Here is a 16700-nt window from a genome sequence, read left to right as displayed (position 1 = left end):
TATGTGCAGGCAGAGCACTGTGTACATAATAAATAAATCTTTTTTAAAAAAAAGGGGGGGGGGATTGAGAGAACCAGTTTAAAAAAAAAAAAAAAAAAGTTGGGCATAGTGGCTCATGTCTTTAATCTTGGCACTCTGGGGCAGGGACTAGCTGGTATCTTCAAGTTCATGGCCAGCCTGGTCTACATAGAGAGTTCCAGGATAGCCAAAGCTATGTAGAGACTGTGTCTCAAAAAATCCAAGTAAATTAATGCTATTAAAAAAAAAAAAAAAAAAAAAAAACATTGCAACTTTAAGCTTGGAACGTCTGAAGGTGCAGGTCAATCCGCTCTCAGCATTGCATGCTAACATAGAAACTGCAGACCAAGACTGAGCCACAGGCATGGAAACGATGGGAAGAACAGCTATGAAAAGTGTAGGAGTGGGTAGTCTTTAGCAGGGAGAATTAACACGAATTCAGAAGTAATACAAATCTTAAATGCTCTTGTTAATAAAAAAATAAAAATAAAAAAAAAACTCAGAGCCAGATATTGGGGTGAATGCTGAAATATCAGAGAAGCAGAACAAGCCACAGCCAACCTCAATTTGACAACTCCTCATCTGATCCTGTTTCCACGAATCCTCAGACTGAAAGCTTCTGAGTCCTTACCGGAATGGATCTCAGCTGAACTGCTGCTAAAAGCTTAAAAGCCTCTAGTTCCTGGTCCTCACACCTTATATACTTTCCTGCTTCCTGCCATCACTTCCTAGAATTAAAAGTGTGTGTCACCATGCCTGGCTGTTTCCAGTGTGACCTTAAAGTCACAGAGATCCAGAGAGATCTCTGCCTCCCAAGTGATAGGATTAAAGGTGTGTGTGCTACTGTTTTTTTCTGGCCTCTATGTCTATCTAGTGGCTGTTCTGTTCTCTGATCTCAGATAAGTTTATTAGGGTGCACAATATATTGGGGGGCACAATATCACCACAAGAGACACTAAGGTTGAAGTGGGATATGAGCCTATTCCCTCGGGTTGTGGGCAATCTAGAAGGCAAGAGTGGGACCAGAGACCAGTGTGAGGTTCATAGATGCAACTGTATTTTTTTTATTTCTTTGGGTTTTTCTGTACCCCTGGTTGTCCAGGAACTCTGTAGACCAGGCTGGCTGTGAACTCAGAGATCTGCCTGCCCTTGTCTCCTCATATCTGGGATTAAAGGTATACACCATCATTTTCTAATAAAATCAAGGAATCGAGTTACCCAAGAATGAAAAAATTCTAATGGTGGGAAAACTGGCTCACATGTGTAGACAAGTTGAGACCTATTAGACATCTGAAGGGTATAAAAACAAAGCTCCTAAAATTTGAAAATGTGCGTTCCTTTACAACAAAAACACTAACACCAGTTCAATTTCATCTAATCACTGTAGTTCATGCTTATTTATTCCTTTATAAAAGTTGGAGCAAGGTATGGCTGTGAACCCGAGAGAATTATCCCAAGTTCAGACCCAGCCTGAGCAGTTCCAGGGCTACATAAGGAATTTGAGGAAGGGGTTCCTGGAGATGCACTTGGGAGATGTGCCTGTTAATAAGCACGACTCCTCCAAGAGCAAGTTCCTGCCAGTACACTGAGACCAGTCATGACCTTCTCAGCCCTGCCTGGCACCAGACTGACACTATTCTGGTCATTTCCTAGAGAAAGGCCTCCATCTACTCACTTTAGCACTCAGCCTTGTCCCATCTGTGATGGAAACATCTGTAAATGGATGGTTTGTTCATCCTCAGACCTTATTTTTTTGGGGGGTGGGGTGGGAGGGAAGGGCTGGAAAGATGGCTCAGTGGTTAAGAGCATTGGCTGCTCTTCCTGAGGTACTGAGTTCAATTCCCAGCAACCACATAGTGGCTCACAACCATCTGTAATGAGATCTGGTGCCCTCTTCTGGCCTTCAGACAGAACATTGTATACATAATAAATAAATCTAAAAAAAAAAAAAAAAAAATCTTTTTGATTGAAAGTGAATCTTGGATCTAGGATTAAGATACTTGGTCTTGAGTTCTCTTTCATGCTGTCCATCTCCTCTGGAGGACATAGGACTTTACTGTACTTAAATTTACATTGAGTAATTGTGTAATTGTTTAAAATTTCAGATAGAGGGGTTGGAAAGGTGGCTCATTGGTTAAGAGCTCTGACCGATCTTCTAGAGGACCTGGATTTAAATTCCAGCACCTGCATGGCAGCTCACAACCATCTGTAACTGCAGTTCCAGGGGACCCAACCCCCTCTTCGGGCCTCTGTGGGCACCAGTTACACAGACAGGCATGCAAATAACCCATACACATAAAGGTTTTTTGTTTGTTTGTTTGTTTGTTTGTTTGTTTGAGACAGCGTTTCTCTGTGGAGTTTTGCACCTTTCCTGGAACTTACTTTGTAAACCAGGCTGGCCTGAAACTCAGAGAGATCCGCCTGGCTCTGCCTCCTGAGTGCTGGGATTAAAGTTGGCCTCAAATTTTATTACATTTTTTTAAAGAACATATTCTTCCCACTTTAAAAGACAGCAGTTTAGGGCGTGGTAGGGCATGCCTTTAATCCTGGCACTTGGGAGGCAGAGGAAGAGGCAGGCTGATCTCTTGAGTTTGAGGCCAGTCTGGTCCCCAGGACAGCCAGGGCTCTGTCTTGAAAAACAAAAAAGTAAAATAAAGACCAGCAGTTTCAGTTGATAGACTTCAAGAAAACTAATGACTTCAGTTCTTAGAAGAAGAAAAAAGAAAACCAAGATCCTGACTTAACTAGTCTCCATTAGACTTTAGGTATGCTTTGGATATGTTACAATGATCACCAAAGTCACTCTAGATAGGCACCCTTTTAGCCAACTCTCACACTTAACCTCAGACAGCACGCATAGTTCTTAACATTAATTTGGGTCTTGGAATCTCCTTGTGGTGTATATGCACATGACCCGAAGACATTGCGTGCACTGCCTTCATCGTTCCATCCCTTGAAACATGGTCTCCTCACTGAATCTGGAGCCAGGCTAGCAGCTAGCAAGCCTCAGTGGGCATGTGACCACACCTGCATTTGACATTGTGCTCGAGATTTAAAGCAAGGTCCTCATGCTTGCAAAGCAAGAGCTCTTATGCACTGGGCCATCTTCTCAACAGGTCTCAATATTTTAATCAAAGTTAATTTTGATAACAATGAAAAGTAACATTTCCTTTAATATTTTGTTTGTTTGTTTGTTTGTTTGTTTTTTTGTTTTTTGATACAGGGCTTCTCTGTGTAGCTTTGCGCCTTTCCTGGAACTCACAAAGATCCGACCGCCTCTGCCTCCCGAGTGCTGGGATTGAAGGCATGCGCCACCACCGCCCGGCCTCCTTTAATATTCTTCACAACAGCATTGACAATGCTTTTGACTTCAGTTTAGATCACTGGATTATTGGAAACTCAAAAGATCCTCAGGCAACACTCTCAAAGATCTAAGACCTACCAAATGAAATAAAGATATAATGTATAAAGCACCTAACTATTGTTGAGCCAGAAGATAGTATCAGACCCCATTATAGATCAAACAGTTGTCAGCCACCCTGTGAGTACTGGGAATTGAACTCAGGACCTCTTGAAGAGCAGCCAGGGTTCTTAAACTCTAAGCCATCTCTCCAGCCCAATTAATACTTTATAAACATTTAAACTGCCCATGTTTAAGCAGTTTAACGTTGAGTCAAAATAGATGTTCAAGGCTATAACTCCAGTTTGGGAATGCTTTGGCCAGATGGAGGCAGACCAAGCTGTCTCTGAACAAACCAAGCCCAATTTAAAAAAAATATATAACCCCCCCCCATGTCATTGTATAATCCTGGCTCTCCTGGAAGTGAGAAACTCATGTGCCCGTCTCCCAACTGTTAGAATCAAAAGGCATACACAACTCCCAGCCAAAGCCAACATTCAAAAAAGTCAGTCTATGGGTGTTTCATCTGCCTACCACTCGTTGCCTGATATCAGAAAAGGCACTGGGTCCCCGGGACTAGAAGTACAGACGGCTGAGATGTGTCCCATGTAGGTCCTCTGGAAAAGCAACAAGTACTCTCAGCCACCAAGCCACCTCAACCCCAAAACTCCACTTTAAGCTTTCTTGTTGGCAATATCAAACAGGTGGAAAGGCAGAAAACCCAAGTAAATTGTCCGAGCCTACATGACTACGTTCACACTCAAACTTGATAGGCAAGGCTTAAAGACTAAACAGAACCTAATTGCATCCTGTTATTAAGTGAGGACATAAGACAGCTAAAATTAATTCATAGCAGGTAACCTGATGCTTGAAGGATGTCTCCATTTACCACAGGAAAATACAATGTCTATAAGGCTACCCATTATAACCTCCATACAAAGCCAACTATTTTAAGCCATTAAAAATTGCGATGTAAGGGGGCTAGAGATGGTTCAGTTGTTAAAGGCACCTGCTGCTCTTACAGAGGACAAGGGTTTGGTTCTGCAATGGCTACACAAAAAGTTATGTCATAAAAACTACTTAATATATTTGGCATTTCAAGATCCATCTGCCTCTGCCTCCCGCTGGTAACAGGTGTGATCAGATTTTAAAGCTCAAAATTCTTGACTTTGAATCTGTTCACTGGTAGTCTCTCAAGTCTAAATAGGATGGACATATGCTTACCTTCTAGTTCCTGGAACTGAGGCTCTGAACATGCAGTTAACACATCCCTACCATTGCCTGTTTTTTTAATGTGACAGCCAAAATTGGTGCTTCCTCCAATCTTTAGTCAACCTAAAGTTATGCCAACTTACTGCTTAACAGGATCCTGATCTTGCTAAAGTGGAATAGGCTTAAGCACATTATGGGTTTCCTGTTTAGCAGGTTTGTGAACAGGGGAAGAGGTTGAACCCAGGACCTTAGGCATGCTAGGCAAGTATCAAAGGTTAACTTTGTATCTGGCACTTCATAGCTATTTCCATCCCGATTAGTAAAGTATATATTTTGGTGAAAATCCAGGCCAGGACTTACTATGGTAGTGTGTGGTTGCTACTTACACAAATCAGTATGTAAAACAAGTTTAGAAATAAGAACCCTTACCTGGAATCTACTTACAAAGTAACTTACTTTCAAGCGTGTGGCTAGGCCTCTTCACAGACCCAGGAAGCTGCGGAACCATCAGTGGGCCTGGGTTTAGAACTCAGAACCCAATGTTACCAAACGAATACCCACCTGTCTTGGGGGAACCTGCAGTATAGATCAGGACTACCCTCAGACACTTCTTTTCCTTATTTACCTTCAAAGTGATCACACGTGGACACACTCATTTTTGCCCAGCCTTTGATTTCACTTGTCTAATTATCTCACCCACTACCCAAAATGTCTGTAAATTCCACATACACCAATTATCCCATGTTGCCCTTGTAGTGTGGCAGTATATTTGTTTCTATCCCATCTTTCAAAACAAGCTTAACTGTATCAAGGTTCACCCCAAACCTCATTTTGTTAGTCTATATTCAAATAGGACAAAGGAATATTCCAAGGTGATAAAAACGACACACACGTTTCTAAAAATATTTTAATGAAAAAGTCATCTCTGTAACATTTCATTATACTACAAATGAAACAATTGAATCCAGTACAGACCACCTCTGCTGTCGTAAATCACACTTAAAACTGAGTACTTGGATGGACTACCAGTTCTCACATTACCCCAGATATCCCCATGCTTACCCTCTTGCCATGCCAATTACGGATACCTTTTAAGTGTTTTGGATTATAACATAATAGAACCCTCAAAAACCAAGCCCATTTCTCTGCAGCCCCACCAGATGATTTTCTTCAACACAAGTGTGAATGCAGTTTTTTGACATGTAAACTGGGAGCAGTATCCTACAGGTCAAACAAAATCAGTCACCCTCAATTGTTTCCTGTTTTGCACAGCCACCTTTTGTATGTAAAATGTTTTTGCAGAAACGACAGTGGAAGCACATTAAGTAAAATCATTTTATTTCAGAAAGGAAATGAAATGTAAATGCCTGTTAAAAAATGCAGTTCTCCAAATCTGTATGAAGAAGGAATCACCATTGAAAGACTGCTACCTTACTTATTAGTAACTATAGTTTGTGTAAATTCAGTCCTGACTGAAATGCCAAGCAAATCATGTAGGGCATCCCTGTATGGAAAACAAGATCTCTAACTTAGTAACCAGTATTTTGCAAACTTCTCCTCTGAGAATATATTAAAAAGTAACCTGAATTAAGCAATTTTCAAAGCCCTTTCAAGGCAGCAAAAATTAGCCCTTATGAACAATCAGCAACCTATTTGAATAGTAACTCAACTGTTCTTTGGATTTTTTTTTTTTTAAGGAGCATGAGTGACAATTAGGCACCACCCTTTAATCATCCCAGCATTTGGGAGAAAGGCAGGTGGACTGAGTTCCAGGTCAGGACAATAGTGAAACCCTGTGTGTATTTAGGGGATGAGGAAATGGACAGACACAACTAAAAACTGACTCTTCCTACTGATCCCTAGTCATGAACTGATATGCAAGAGAACTTTGAGGAAGACGATTATGCTGGTAATTGTAAAAGATCCCCATTTTCCCAAGGGTGGGAACTAACAGCTTATTGGAAGTTGATACTTCAAAACTTTTCTGAACAGCCAACATGACTTTCTTTCCCTTACGGAAAGCTGATTTTACCACAGATGCTAACAGTGAGTGGGGTTTGTACACACATGAAAAGACCACACCTGGCTCATGATAAATACCCATGGCCACTGTAGAATGTGACCACCTGAAGTCTTAGAACTTGTTCAACAGGGTACCCAAAATAAAACTGAGCTCAACAATTCTGTCAATGTACCTACTAATGGGGGTCATGTTTCAAACTGTGGCATTGATTTGTAGGGAAACCAATGATGTCATCAGGCTTTACTGTGAGCTACAAACCTTACCCAGCCAGAAACCTTCGTATTTAAGATGGTAGGAAAGACATTCCTCATTTAGGCAAGTAGGGTTTCTCATTCACCTGCAAATCAAAAAGATTACTCTTACCTTGCTTTACAAAAAAGTACTCTTTAATTAGTGAAAAAATTCAAAGTCAAGCCTTACCTAGCTTATTGCCCTTCCTTGCAGGTCTAAATGCTAGACCTAGTGACTGTGGCAACTATCTCATTGATGTTCCAAAAGGCGGAGCTCCTTCCTGCTACTTTCTTCGACATTTCAGTTGCAATAAGCAGATTTAACTAGCTTTTGGAATGCTGCTCACTATCATCACCATAGAATCTTATGCCTCCACTTCTCTGTAGTTGAAGCTCTTGCTGGGGCTGCCTTCTCATTCTTTATTTATGCTGACTTGTCCATACACAAAAGGCTGCTGAAGTCCTGTCTTAGTGGGTTTCCTTTGATCCAGTAGTGCTTAAATAGCACAACTTAGGTCCTTTTAAAGCTGGTTAAATCGCTCATGGCTTACTTTTCCACACTGTTCACAAAAGCTAACCCAGTACAACTTATAAACAGGTCACATACAGATTTCACCTGATTATAGGTTGTAAACATCAACTTACTGAAAAAATGTTTCACTATTGTACTATTCCAGAACATAAAAAGTTGGTTAACAATACAATTGACCTCATAACATTAAAGGATACTGTCAAGGTTGTGTCCAACAATTTTACAAACAAAACCAGAAATGTTACCTCCCCAATTCTTTCAATCTTTATTATATGAATAAAAGGACTTGAGACAATTTAGCTCAGTTTTAATATTTCCTAAGCATTTTGACCAGGTACCCAGGTTTAAACTATGAACATTGACAGTGTCCATTTATATAACCACACTTTAGTTATGAAAGATGTAACCATTTTCTAACATGAGCCTATTTTCTACACTGCTTATTCACATATGCCCATTAACAAATGGAATGTTGTCTGTTACATTTATTGGTTTGTGAATGTTTTCTGGAAAAACTGTAGTATTTGTGAAGACCAAAGTTCCATGCTAGCATTGCATGCATCCAAATATTAATAATGCACAGAGGCACAGAATTAGAGCAACAAGAGAGCATATTCAAACACTAGCACGTCCCATTCCCCGTTTTATTGCTTGTTTTGCTTGTACTTCAAAAACCAAGTAAAAATTTGAATTCAATGTTCAACTGCCAAAGAAAGCAACAGCAGAGCACACACTTAGGGCTTGAATGAAGTTGTTAAGCACTAGCTGGCGGGCGCAACAGTAGACATTTTTCATATATATGACCTTAGTATCTAGAACTCTCCTCAACCAGGGTCTCTGAACAAACACCAACATGTTTTAGGATGGAATATATACAAAGAATAACCGTGTGTTCTTTGGGGATTTAAGCATTCAGGGCTATCCAAATTTGAATTCAGACCTTTGGGAAGTGAGGTGCTTATACTAAGTAACTATGCTACATTTTCTGCTGCTTTGTTTTGGACAGTGACACCTTAACTATCCTTGGCTTCATCATCCAGCAAAATGTATAGGGTATAAACAGAAAAGCATGCCAGCCAGTGAGGGGTTCAAATGAGTGACTTTTATTCCTGTGCCCTGAAAAGCTGTGTGTAGGGGGAGACTAAACCAAGGAAGTGACTAGGTCAATGTGCTTGGGACTTGGAATTTTAAAAAGCAGAACAGACCAGGCATCCACCAGTTTGCTCAGACACAGCAGACTTAGTGGTCCTGTATTAAAGAGACTGTTAAACTGGGAGATGAAATATATCCACCACCCTTTAGTAGAGGGCAGTGTAAACACTTTATACCCCAAACTATTGGCAGCAGTTTCAATGTGATCAAGGTAAATGTGGAATGGAGATGTTCTTAACACGGCTAGGACTCTAACATACTAAAATCATGATTACATTTCGAAAGAAAATGCACAAAAACCAAATAGGAACTTTTGAGATCTTTTTCATTTGAAAGTAATCTTAATGCTATTAAATTCACAAATATGCTAATTTTTATTACCCAATCCTAATTATCTAAAACACACATTGCAAACATACAGATATCTATTCTCTCCACATATCAGCGCCCATTCATCATGGTTTTGGAAATGGGGAGAATAGATTCCCCTTAAATTGCAAGTCAGTAGGTGTTTCTTTACAGTTAACTTTAGCAAAATTCATACAAAATAGTAATTAACAATGATCTTCTTTACTTGTTAACTCACAAGGAAACACCTTCAAAACTGCATTTTTGTTAAAGTTTCTGTACTAAAATGTAGAAAAACTGAACTACACAAATATTGAAAAGTTAAAAATTCCTTAATTTTTTATTCCTGGTACCACTACCACAATTTACAGGGCAATATACCTGATGTAATGAAAAGAAAAAGAAAAAGACAAAGCTACAACAGATAAAAGACCTCAGGAATGTACATCTAATTGACACTACATTGCATGAATCAATAGCTGCACTTTTTGCAAACTGTGGCTATGACAGTCCTGAACAAGAAGGGTTTCCTGTTTAAGCTGCAGTAACTTTTCTGACTATGGATCATCGCTCCTTCTGTGGCAGATTTTTACAGTTCCTCTAATGCATTTAGGACGACTGTCTCAAAGTAACCTGCAGCTTTCCTGACAACTCCTCGCTCTCTCTCCTGCTAAGAACTGTAGCCTGTTGAATAATACAGGATAAAAAAATTATTACACTCAGTGAACAGTTCCATATATTCTTTTATCATCATGATTTAAAAAAATTAAAAGATACTTACCCTTTTCTGCTTTTTTTTTAAAACCTTCTGCTACCATATCCACCACTTCCACCACCAGATCCATAGCCACCTGGAAAATAACAGACGGTTCTAAATACACGTACCATGTTAACCAGGATGGTGCTAAAGAATTCTGACGAAAAAAGGACTTACCACCATAGGGACTGCCTGAGCTTCTTCCACCAAAACTGCCCCCTTTCATGGGCCCATAATTTGATTGCTGTTGTCCACTATAATTTCCAAAGTCATTATAGTTCCCACCACCACCATAGTTACCTGAAATCACAAAGATTTTATTTGTAGTTTACCAAAACAATTATTTACTCCTTTAACTGGACAACCACAGAAGCAAGTATTAATTACTTTTATTCAAACATTAACAGCAACCTTGGGCACTAACTCCCTTTACCAGAAGCCTAAGTAATCTAATAAACAGATTTTAAAAAGGGCACAGTAAGTGGATCATGTCCAGAAGAACACATTTCTAAGAAGCATATCAAATTTCAGCATGAGGAATTCTCATTTTTTTCTTTGATATTGTATCATAGCTACACATTGCTACCATATCATTTAGAGCACCAAAATTGTTGGTATTCAATGTGATTCTGATGCAATGCAGTTTTTAAAGCAGCAACAGAAGGTATTCTAAAAAAAGTTAATTATCAGCCACTCACATTTATGAGTTAGGTTCAACAGTTTCCTAACAAAGCTCTACATTACCTGTAACAATTGTGCATGTTCAAGTATGTAGTGTGTTAGTACATAACACATTATTAATATATAATATAGTACCACCCAAAGTATTCCAAGAGCTGATATGGCATCCTATTTGCTTAAAAGTATTCCAAAGTATTCAAACAAATTATACATCCCACTTACCTAGTTTAAAAGTACCCCAAGCCACATTTTAAAACTTCCCTACCATTTGGGGTTGGGGATTTAGCTCAACGGTAGAGCGCTTGCCTAGCCAAGTACAAGGCCCTGGGTTCAGTCCTCAACTCCAGTTAAAAAACTTCCCTTGTAATTTACTAATTACTAGTTGTCTGTTTTACTATACTAAAGTTCCTTTTACCAATTTAGACTATGCACTAACACTGCAAAAAAATTTTGAAAAAATCAAATTGCCTGGTGTGGTTGGGAGGTGGATGCAAGAAGGTTCAAAGCCCGAGTCCAATACATATTTGAGGGCAGCTGGGTCCCTACTTGGAACGATGAAAATGTTTTGGGAACAGTGATGAAGATTGTAAAATACTATAAATATGCATTGAATTGTACACTAGAAACCTTTATTTTCTATATTATTCACACTGATCTGAAACTCAACATCCCCCTGAATACATTTAAAATAGTATTTTAATAATAGTGAATGTATGCAGTGCTCATTTTTTCCACAACTTAGAAATAATGGACATGGCAGATGAGCTGCGTTTTAATATAGCTATTCACTTAAAGCCTCTTTTCCAGTCTATCTTTTTAAGCATTTCTGAGTATTGCTGAGAATTAATTTAAATGCTAGTTTGCATAAATCGGAACATCTGTAACTTACCTCCACCAAAATTTCCTCCTTCATTGTAACCATCGTATCCTCCTCCACCACCACCATATCCACCACCTTGGTTTCCATATCCTGGTCCACCACCACCATAGCCTCCTCTACTACTGTAACCAGGACCACCACCATAGTTGCCACCTGAAAAGAAAGCCACACAGAAACAAGTACAGGGCAGGCCCAAATACTTCTGGTTTATACTGCACTGTCACTGGCAATAAACCAGTGAACCATTTAATACTCTCAAATCTAATCAGAGCCAAGCAAATCTCCATAGCTAAAATCCACCCACCCCCACCCCCACCCCCACCCTGGTGCTGAGGACCGAACCCAGGGTAAGTGCTCTACCACTGAGCTAAATCCCCACCCAGCCCCAATAGCTAAAATCTTAAGATGAGTATTTTTTTTCAAACAAAAGGTTTCATTAAAAAAAAAAAAAAAAAAAATTCAGGGGTGGGGTGGGGGTGGGGGTGGCGCACCTTTAACCCCAGCACTCAGGAGGCAGAGGCAAGCAGATCTCTTTGAGTTCAAGGCCAGCCTGGTCTACAGAGTGAATTCCAGAAAAGGAACCAAGTTACACAGAGAAACCCTGTCTGAATGGTCCCCCCCCCTCCATTTTTCACTAAGGACAATATAGCCTTACACAAAGCAATTTTTTTCTTTTTGGCTTCTTCTGAGACAGAGTTTCCCTGTGTAGCATTGGAGCCTGTCCTGGAACCCACTCTGTAGATTAGGCTGGCGTCAAACTCACAAGAAATCTTCCTGTCTCTGCCTCGAACGTGCTGGGATTAAAGGCATGTGCCACCATCTGCCCAACTACACAAAGCAACTTTAGCTCAGCTGCTGGTCCAAATAAATCTTACTGACTGAAGAGGTCTAGTTAATATTTTACTTCCATCCTTGGAAAGAGGATTTGAATTATGTAGTACTAGTTAGGAACTATTATTTCATCAATCCATTCAAAGTTTTAGGATTGGAAGATGTGACAGTTTTAATGTGGTTGTTAAACAACCAAATGTCACCTACCGTATCTGTATTTAAGTTTTACTGCCTAGTATGAGGCCATGTGTCTGATTTCTAGCAATGCAGAAATTAAAGACCAAAATTCAGTATTTAAATACTTACCATCACCTCCAAATCCATTATATCCACCATCACCACCTCCATAACTACCTCTGCTGCCACCACCTCCACCACCATAGCCTCCTGAGGAAAACCAAAGTTTGAATTAAAACTTACTAGTATTTCAACTTGCTAGTAAATTTATGAATTAATACTTCAAATGAGTGCCTTACCTCGTCCACCAAAGTTTCCACCACGACCAAAATTACCTCCACCACCTCCAAAGTTTCCTCCACGGCCCATGAAGTTTCCAGATCCACCTCCACGACCTGTAAAGCACAGGTTGAAGTGAAAGTTTCCTAATCTTTCAACTACTGTTCATGCCTATTATTTATGTGTATATGCTCCTACTTACCTCTCTGAGATCCAGCAGACTGCATCTCTTGTTTAGAAAGGGCCTTTTTCACTTCACAATTATGCCCATTAATAGTGTGGTATTTCTGAACTATAAAATTTTAAGTAAAAAACTGAAGTTATTGTTTTGTTTGGAAAACCATGTAAGTACAACCCTTTGTTATTATGCAATTAATTAAAATAATGTTAAAATGATAGACTGAGAAGGAAGGATATTTGGAGAAGTTAATGTTTCTTAATCTAGATGGGTTGTGACCTCCACAGGGATCACATATCAGATATTTACATTATGATTCATAACTCAAAAAATTAGTTATGAAGTAGCTACAAAAATAATTTTATGGTTTGGGGTCACCACAACATAAGGAAATGGCAGGTATTAAAGGGTCACAGAATTAGGAAGGGTGAGAATCACTGATCTAGATAATTTATGAAAACACCTTTCACAAAATGTAGTTAGTGAATTCAGCTGAACACAGAAATCACGCATGTTGCAACGAAGGGTTACTTACCAACAATTTTATCAACTGTGTCATGATCATCAAAAGTTACAAAAGCGAATCCTCTCTTTTTTCCACTCTGCCTGTCTTCCATAACTTCTATGGTTTCGATTTTGCCATACTTTTCAAAGTAGTCTCTCAGATTATATTCTTCTGTATCTTCTTTAATACCACCAACAAAAATTTTCTTCACGGTTAAATGGGCACCAGGCTTTACAGAATCCTGCACATAAAATAATTTTTAAGTCAAAAAAACCAAACTCTCACAGTCCCATGCATTATACAACATGTTATTAAAATACCTCTCTAGAAACAGCTCTCTTTGGTTCCACCACACGCCCATCAACCTTGTGTGGCCGAGCACACATTGCAGCATCCACCTCTTCAACACAAGAGTAGGTCACAAAACCAAAGCCCCTGGAACGTTTTGTTTGGGGATCTCTCATTACCTACAAAATAAAGGAACAAAAATATTTAAATAGTCCTATATAGGTCCCCATCCCTTCCTAAGACCATCCTTATCCCAAGGACTCACCACACAGTCTGTAAGTGTGCCCCATTTCTCAAAATGTTCTCTTAAGCTATCATCTGTGGTTTCAAAGCTCAGACCACCAATAAACAGCTTCCTCAACTGTTCTGGTTCCTTTGGATCATGGCCCTGAGAAAAAACATCAATATAGTTTTTTAATTTTTTCTTGGAGAAAATGAATTAAATCACATAAATCTTGTAAGATAAATACTCCAATTAAAAAATCTGCTCTACGCTGGGCATGATAGTACATACCAGTTAATTTCAGCGTTTGAGGCAGAGGCTAGTCTGGACTACTTATCCAGTTCAAAGCCAGTATGTACAGTTTATCAAGAACATAGGTGAGTTGTCTTAAAAATAAAAAACTCACTAAAATGGTGCCCGAAGTCACTTTAAACATTATGTAACTAAACTGACCCCAAAACAATCCCATATTTAAAAAAAAAAAATTTTTTTTGAAAGCTACAACTGAAATATATTTCAGATGTTTGTAACAAGTCATTCACTAGAAAAAACCCGAAGTCAGCATCATTCATCCCATGCCATCTCCACTATCAGTCTGCAACACCAACAAACCCATAATTTTAAAACAAGATCTATGAAATGCAACTTAAAACTTTAGAGTGGCAAATTGAGGGAAATTCAGATTTCCTGCAAATTATTTAAAAGATATTCCTAGGCAAAAACAAAAACAAAACCAGACATATCCTACAAAAGAACGAAACAAAATATGGCTAAGACTTAACCCCCTAGTGCTTGGGGGTGGGGGTGGGGTGGGGTCCTGTTGAGGCAGGGTCTCAAGGACAGGCTAGGCTAGACCGGAACTTGAGGCAGTCCTACCTCAGCTTTTCATGTGTTAGGATCACAGGTGTGCATCATCACACCTGGATGCACCACTTAGCTTTCTGTAGTCAACTTAACTTGGTGCATGCCCATTTACAACATATAGTTAAATGATTGTGAACACTACCCCTACATTCACAAGTATATAATTTGAATTTATGACACATACAGCATATACTGTCTGCCAGAGGAATTACAACACAAAACCGTAATTGACTTAGAAATTAAATATCTAGTATGAATTTTTCATTTAAGGTTTAACATTCAAGTGAACCGCTTTTAATGCACGCATTAACACAATTCAACACAAATGGTTAAAGGAGACTCATTCACATTTAAAAACGTCTTCAATCTTCTAGAAGTAGAGGTGTTAAAGCATTCAATATAAAAAGACTGCCACATACTGAAAACACGTTAAACGACCAACTGCCCAAAGCATTAATTCACTTAGTCCCATTTATTCAAGCCTCGGATAAATGCACGACAATACACAAAATCAACAACCCTGGACACACAAAATTCCCGTAGTCGTGAAATTCTCAACTGCGGTCGCAGTTCTCTAAAATCAAAATCCAGAAAAACCACAACCGGTGCCAATCCAAAGAACGAGAAATTAGGTCAGTAAAGGTATTAAGCTCCAAATAAACACTTAATCTACACGCAGACCCCTGAAACAGTTAATACTTGGACCACAAGACGCTGTAAGCCCTTTCATTCCGAATCCTTGAGCGAACGTAGCGGGTTAGGAAGCACCTTAAAGCAGCAAGCTTTTTTTCAGTAACGCATCCCCGACATGAGCGCTGAGAAAACCCGGCCAGACAACCGCACGGGTTTGTCGTCACCGAGGCGGCCCGAAGGCCCGGATACGCGCCGGCGGCAGCACCCCAGCGGAAAAGCACCGCGCGCCCGAGCCTCGAGGCCATCTGCGGCATTTTCCTGCCCCGGCCGCCTCTCCGCCGCTCCCTCCGATCCCACGCACGCCCTGGCGGCGTAAGCAGGCGGCGGCCATGGCGGGGCCAATGCGCCATTTCGTAACGCGGCAGCGGATCAATGTCAAGGTGGCCGCCGCCCGCCTGCTCGCTCGCTCGCCCGGATGTGCTCCTCCCCTCCCCCACCGCCTCCTCCCAACCGCTCCCGCCGAGGCCCGCCATGCCGCCCCGCGGCCTCGCCAGGCGGGCCGCGCAGGCCGCGGGCTCCTCGCCGGGCCGCGGAACCTCCGCCCCGGCCGCGCCGCGTCTCCGAGGGCGGCTGGTGGCGGCCGACCGAGCGGGCCAGGCCGGCGGAGGGGCCTCGACGAGGCCGCTCGGCCTGCTCCCCTCCCCCCTCCACCGCCCTCTCAGCGCAGAGCGCGGGACGATCGTCCCGGTTCTTCCCCCCCCCAGCCCCGGCCTCCCCGCTCCCATCGAGCCAAAGCCCCCCCCAGGCCGGCAACTACCCAGCAACCCCCCGCTCTCCCCCTAATACCTCCTCCCCCCGGCGGCGGCGGCGACGGCCGGAGTCAGGCTGGGGGCGACCGGGCGGCGGTTTTACCTCCATTTTGAGACCGGACTCGCCTCTTCCAACTCGAGTTCAATATGGGACCGAGAGGAAGAGGCGGGGCCAGTCCTCACGTGACGCGCTTTCCGCGCGCCGCCCGCCCACCGGGGGCGGGGCCGCGCCGAGGCGGCGCGCCATTGGGCGGGCGGGTTGGCGGGCCCAGCGCGGAAGGCGGGGATTGGCCGGGCCGCGGGGGCGCGGGGGCGCGCGCGCGCCCCGCCAACTTCCAACGCGGCGCCGCTCTCGCCGCGGTTCGCGCCGGGCAAGGACGGCACGTCAGCGGCCGCTCGGCCAATGGCAAGCGCCCACGTCGGGGAGGGAGCCGCGTGACCGCGCGTCAGCCCCGAGGAAGGCCTTTCCCTTTCTTTTGGCGCCTCCCGCCCCTGCCCCGAGAGCGCGCTCTGGGGGCCCCCGTTGCCGAGGTCGCCCTGCTCCAGTGCCTGGAGGAAAACCACGCTTTTCTTAAGTCTTGCGACTTAAGGCGGCCAGCAAGCCCGCCGACCCCTTCGCCTCCCTGGCGGGAGTCCGAGGGCCGCGGGCCGAGGTGTGGAAAGGGCGACTCCGCTTCCTC

At 42.1% G+C, this 16700-nt stretch overlaps 1 protein-coding gene across 2 annotated transcripts; it reads right to left on the bottom strand.

Moving 5' to 3' along the window:
- Positions 1-9228: 9228 nt before the first annotated feature.
- Hnrnpa3 (heterogeneous nuclear ribonucleoprotein A3) lies at positions 9229-16215 on the bottom strand. 2 transcript variants are annotated; one of them, XM_076569718.1, is made up of 11 exons: positions 16058-16215; positions 13757-13879; positions 13524-13670; positions 13234-13444; positions 12723-12812; positions 12541-12636; positions 12371-12451; positions 11243-11386; positions 9850-9972; positions 9697-9766; positions 9229-9599 (listed from the first exon to the last, which is right to left on the bottom strand). In XM_076569718.1, exons 1-10 carry the CDS (start codon positions 16127-16129, stop codon positions 9714-9716), a joined length of 1140 nt encoding a protein of 379 aa, XP_076425833.1. In that variant the 5' UTR covers positions 16130-16215; the 3' UTR covers positions 9229-9599; positions 9697-9713. The 2 variants fall into 2 exon arrangements, with proteins under 2 accessions (XP_076425833.1, XP_076425835.1); XM_076569720.1 differs by having other exon boundaries at positions 16124-16201.
- Between the last annotated feature and the right edge of the window lie 485 nt (positions 16216-16700).

Source organism: Peromyscus maniculatus, chromosome 4 (assembly GCF_049852395.1).
Source record: "Peromyscus maniculatus bairdii isolate BWxNUB_F1_BW_parent chromosome 4, HU_Pman_BW_mat_3.1, whole genome shotgun sequence".
Lineage (NCBI taxonomy): Eukaryota > Metazoa > Chordata > Mammalia > Rodentia > Cricetidae > Peromyscus > Peromyscus maniculatus.
The sequence above is the reverse complement of the archived record's forward strand: the minus strand, read 5'-3'. Positions and strand labels throughout refer to the sequence as shown.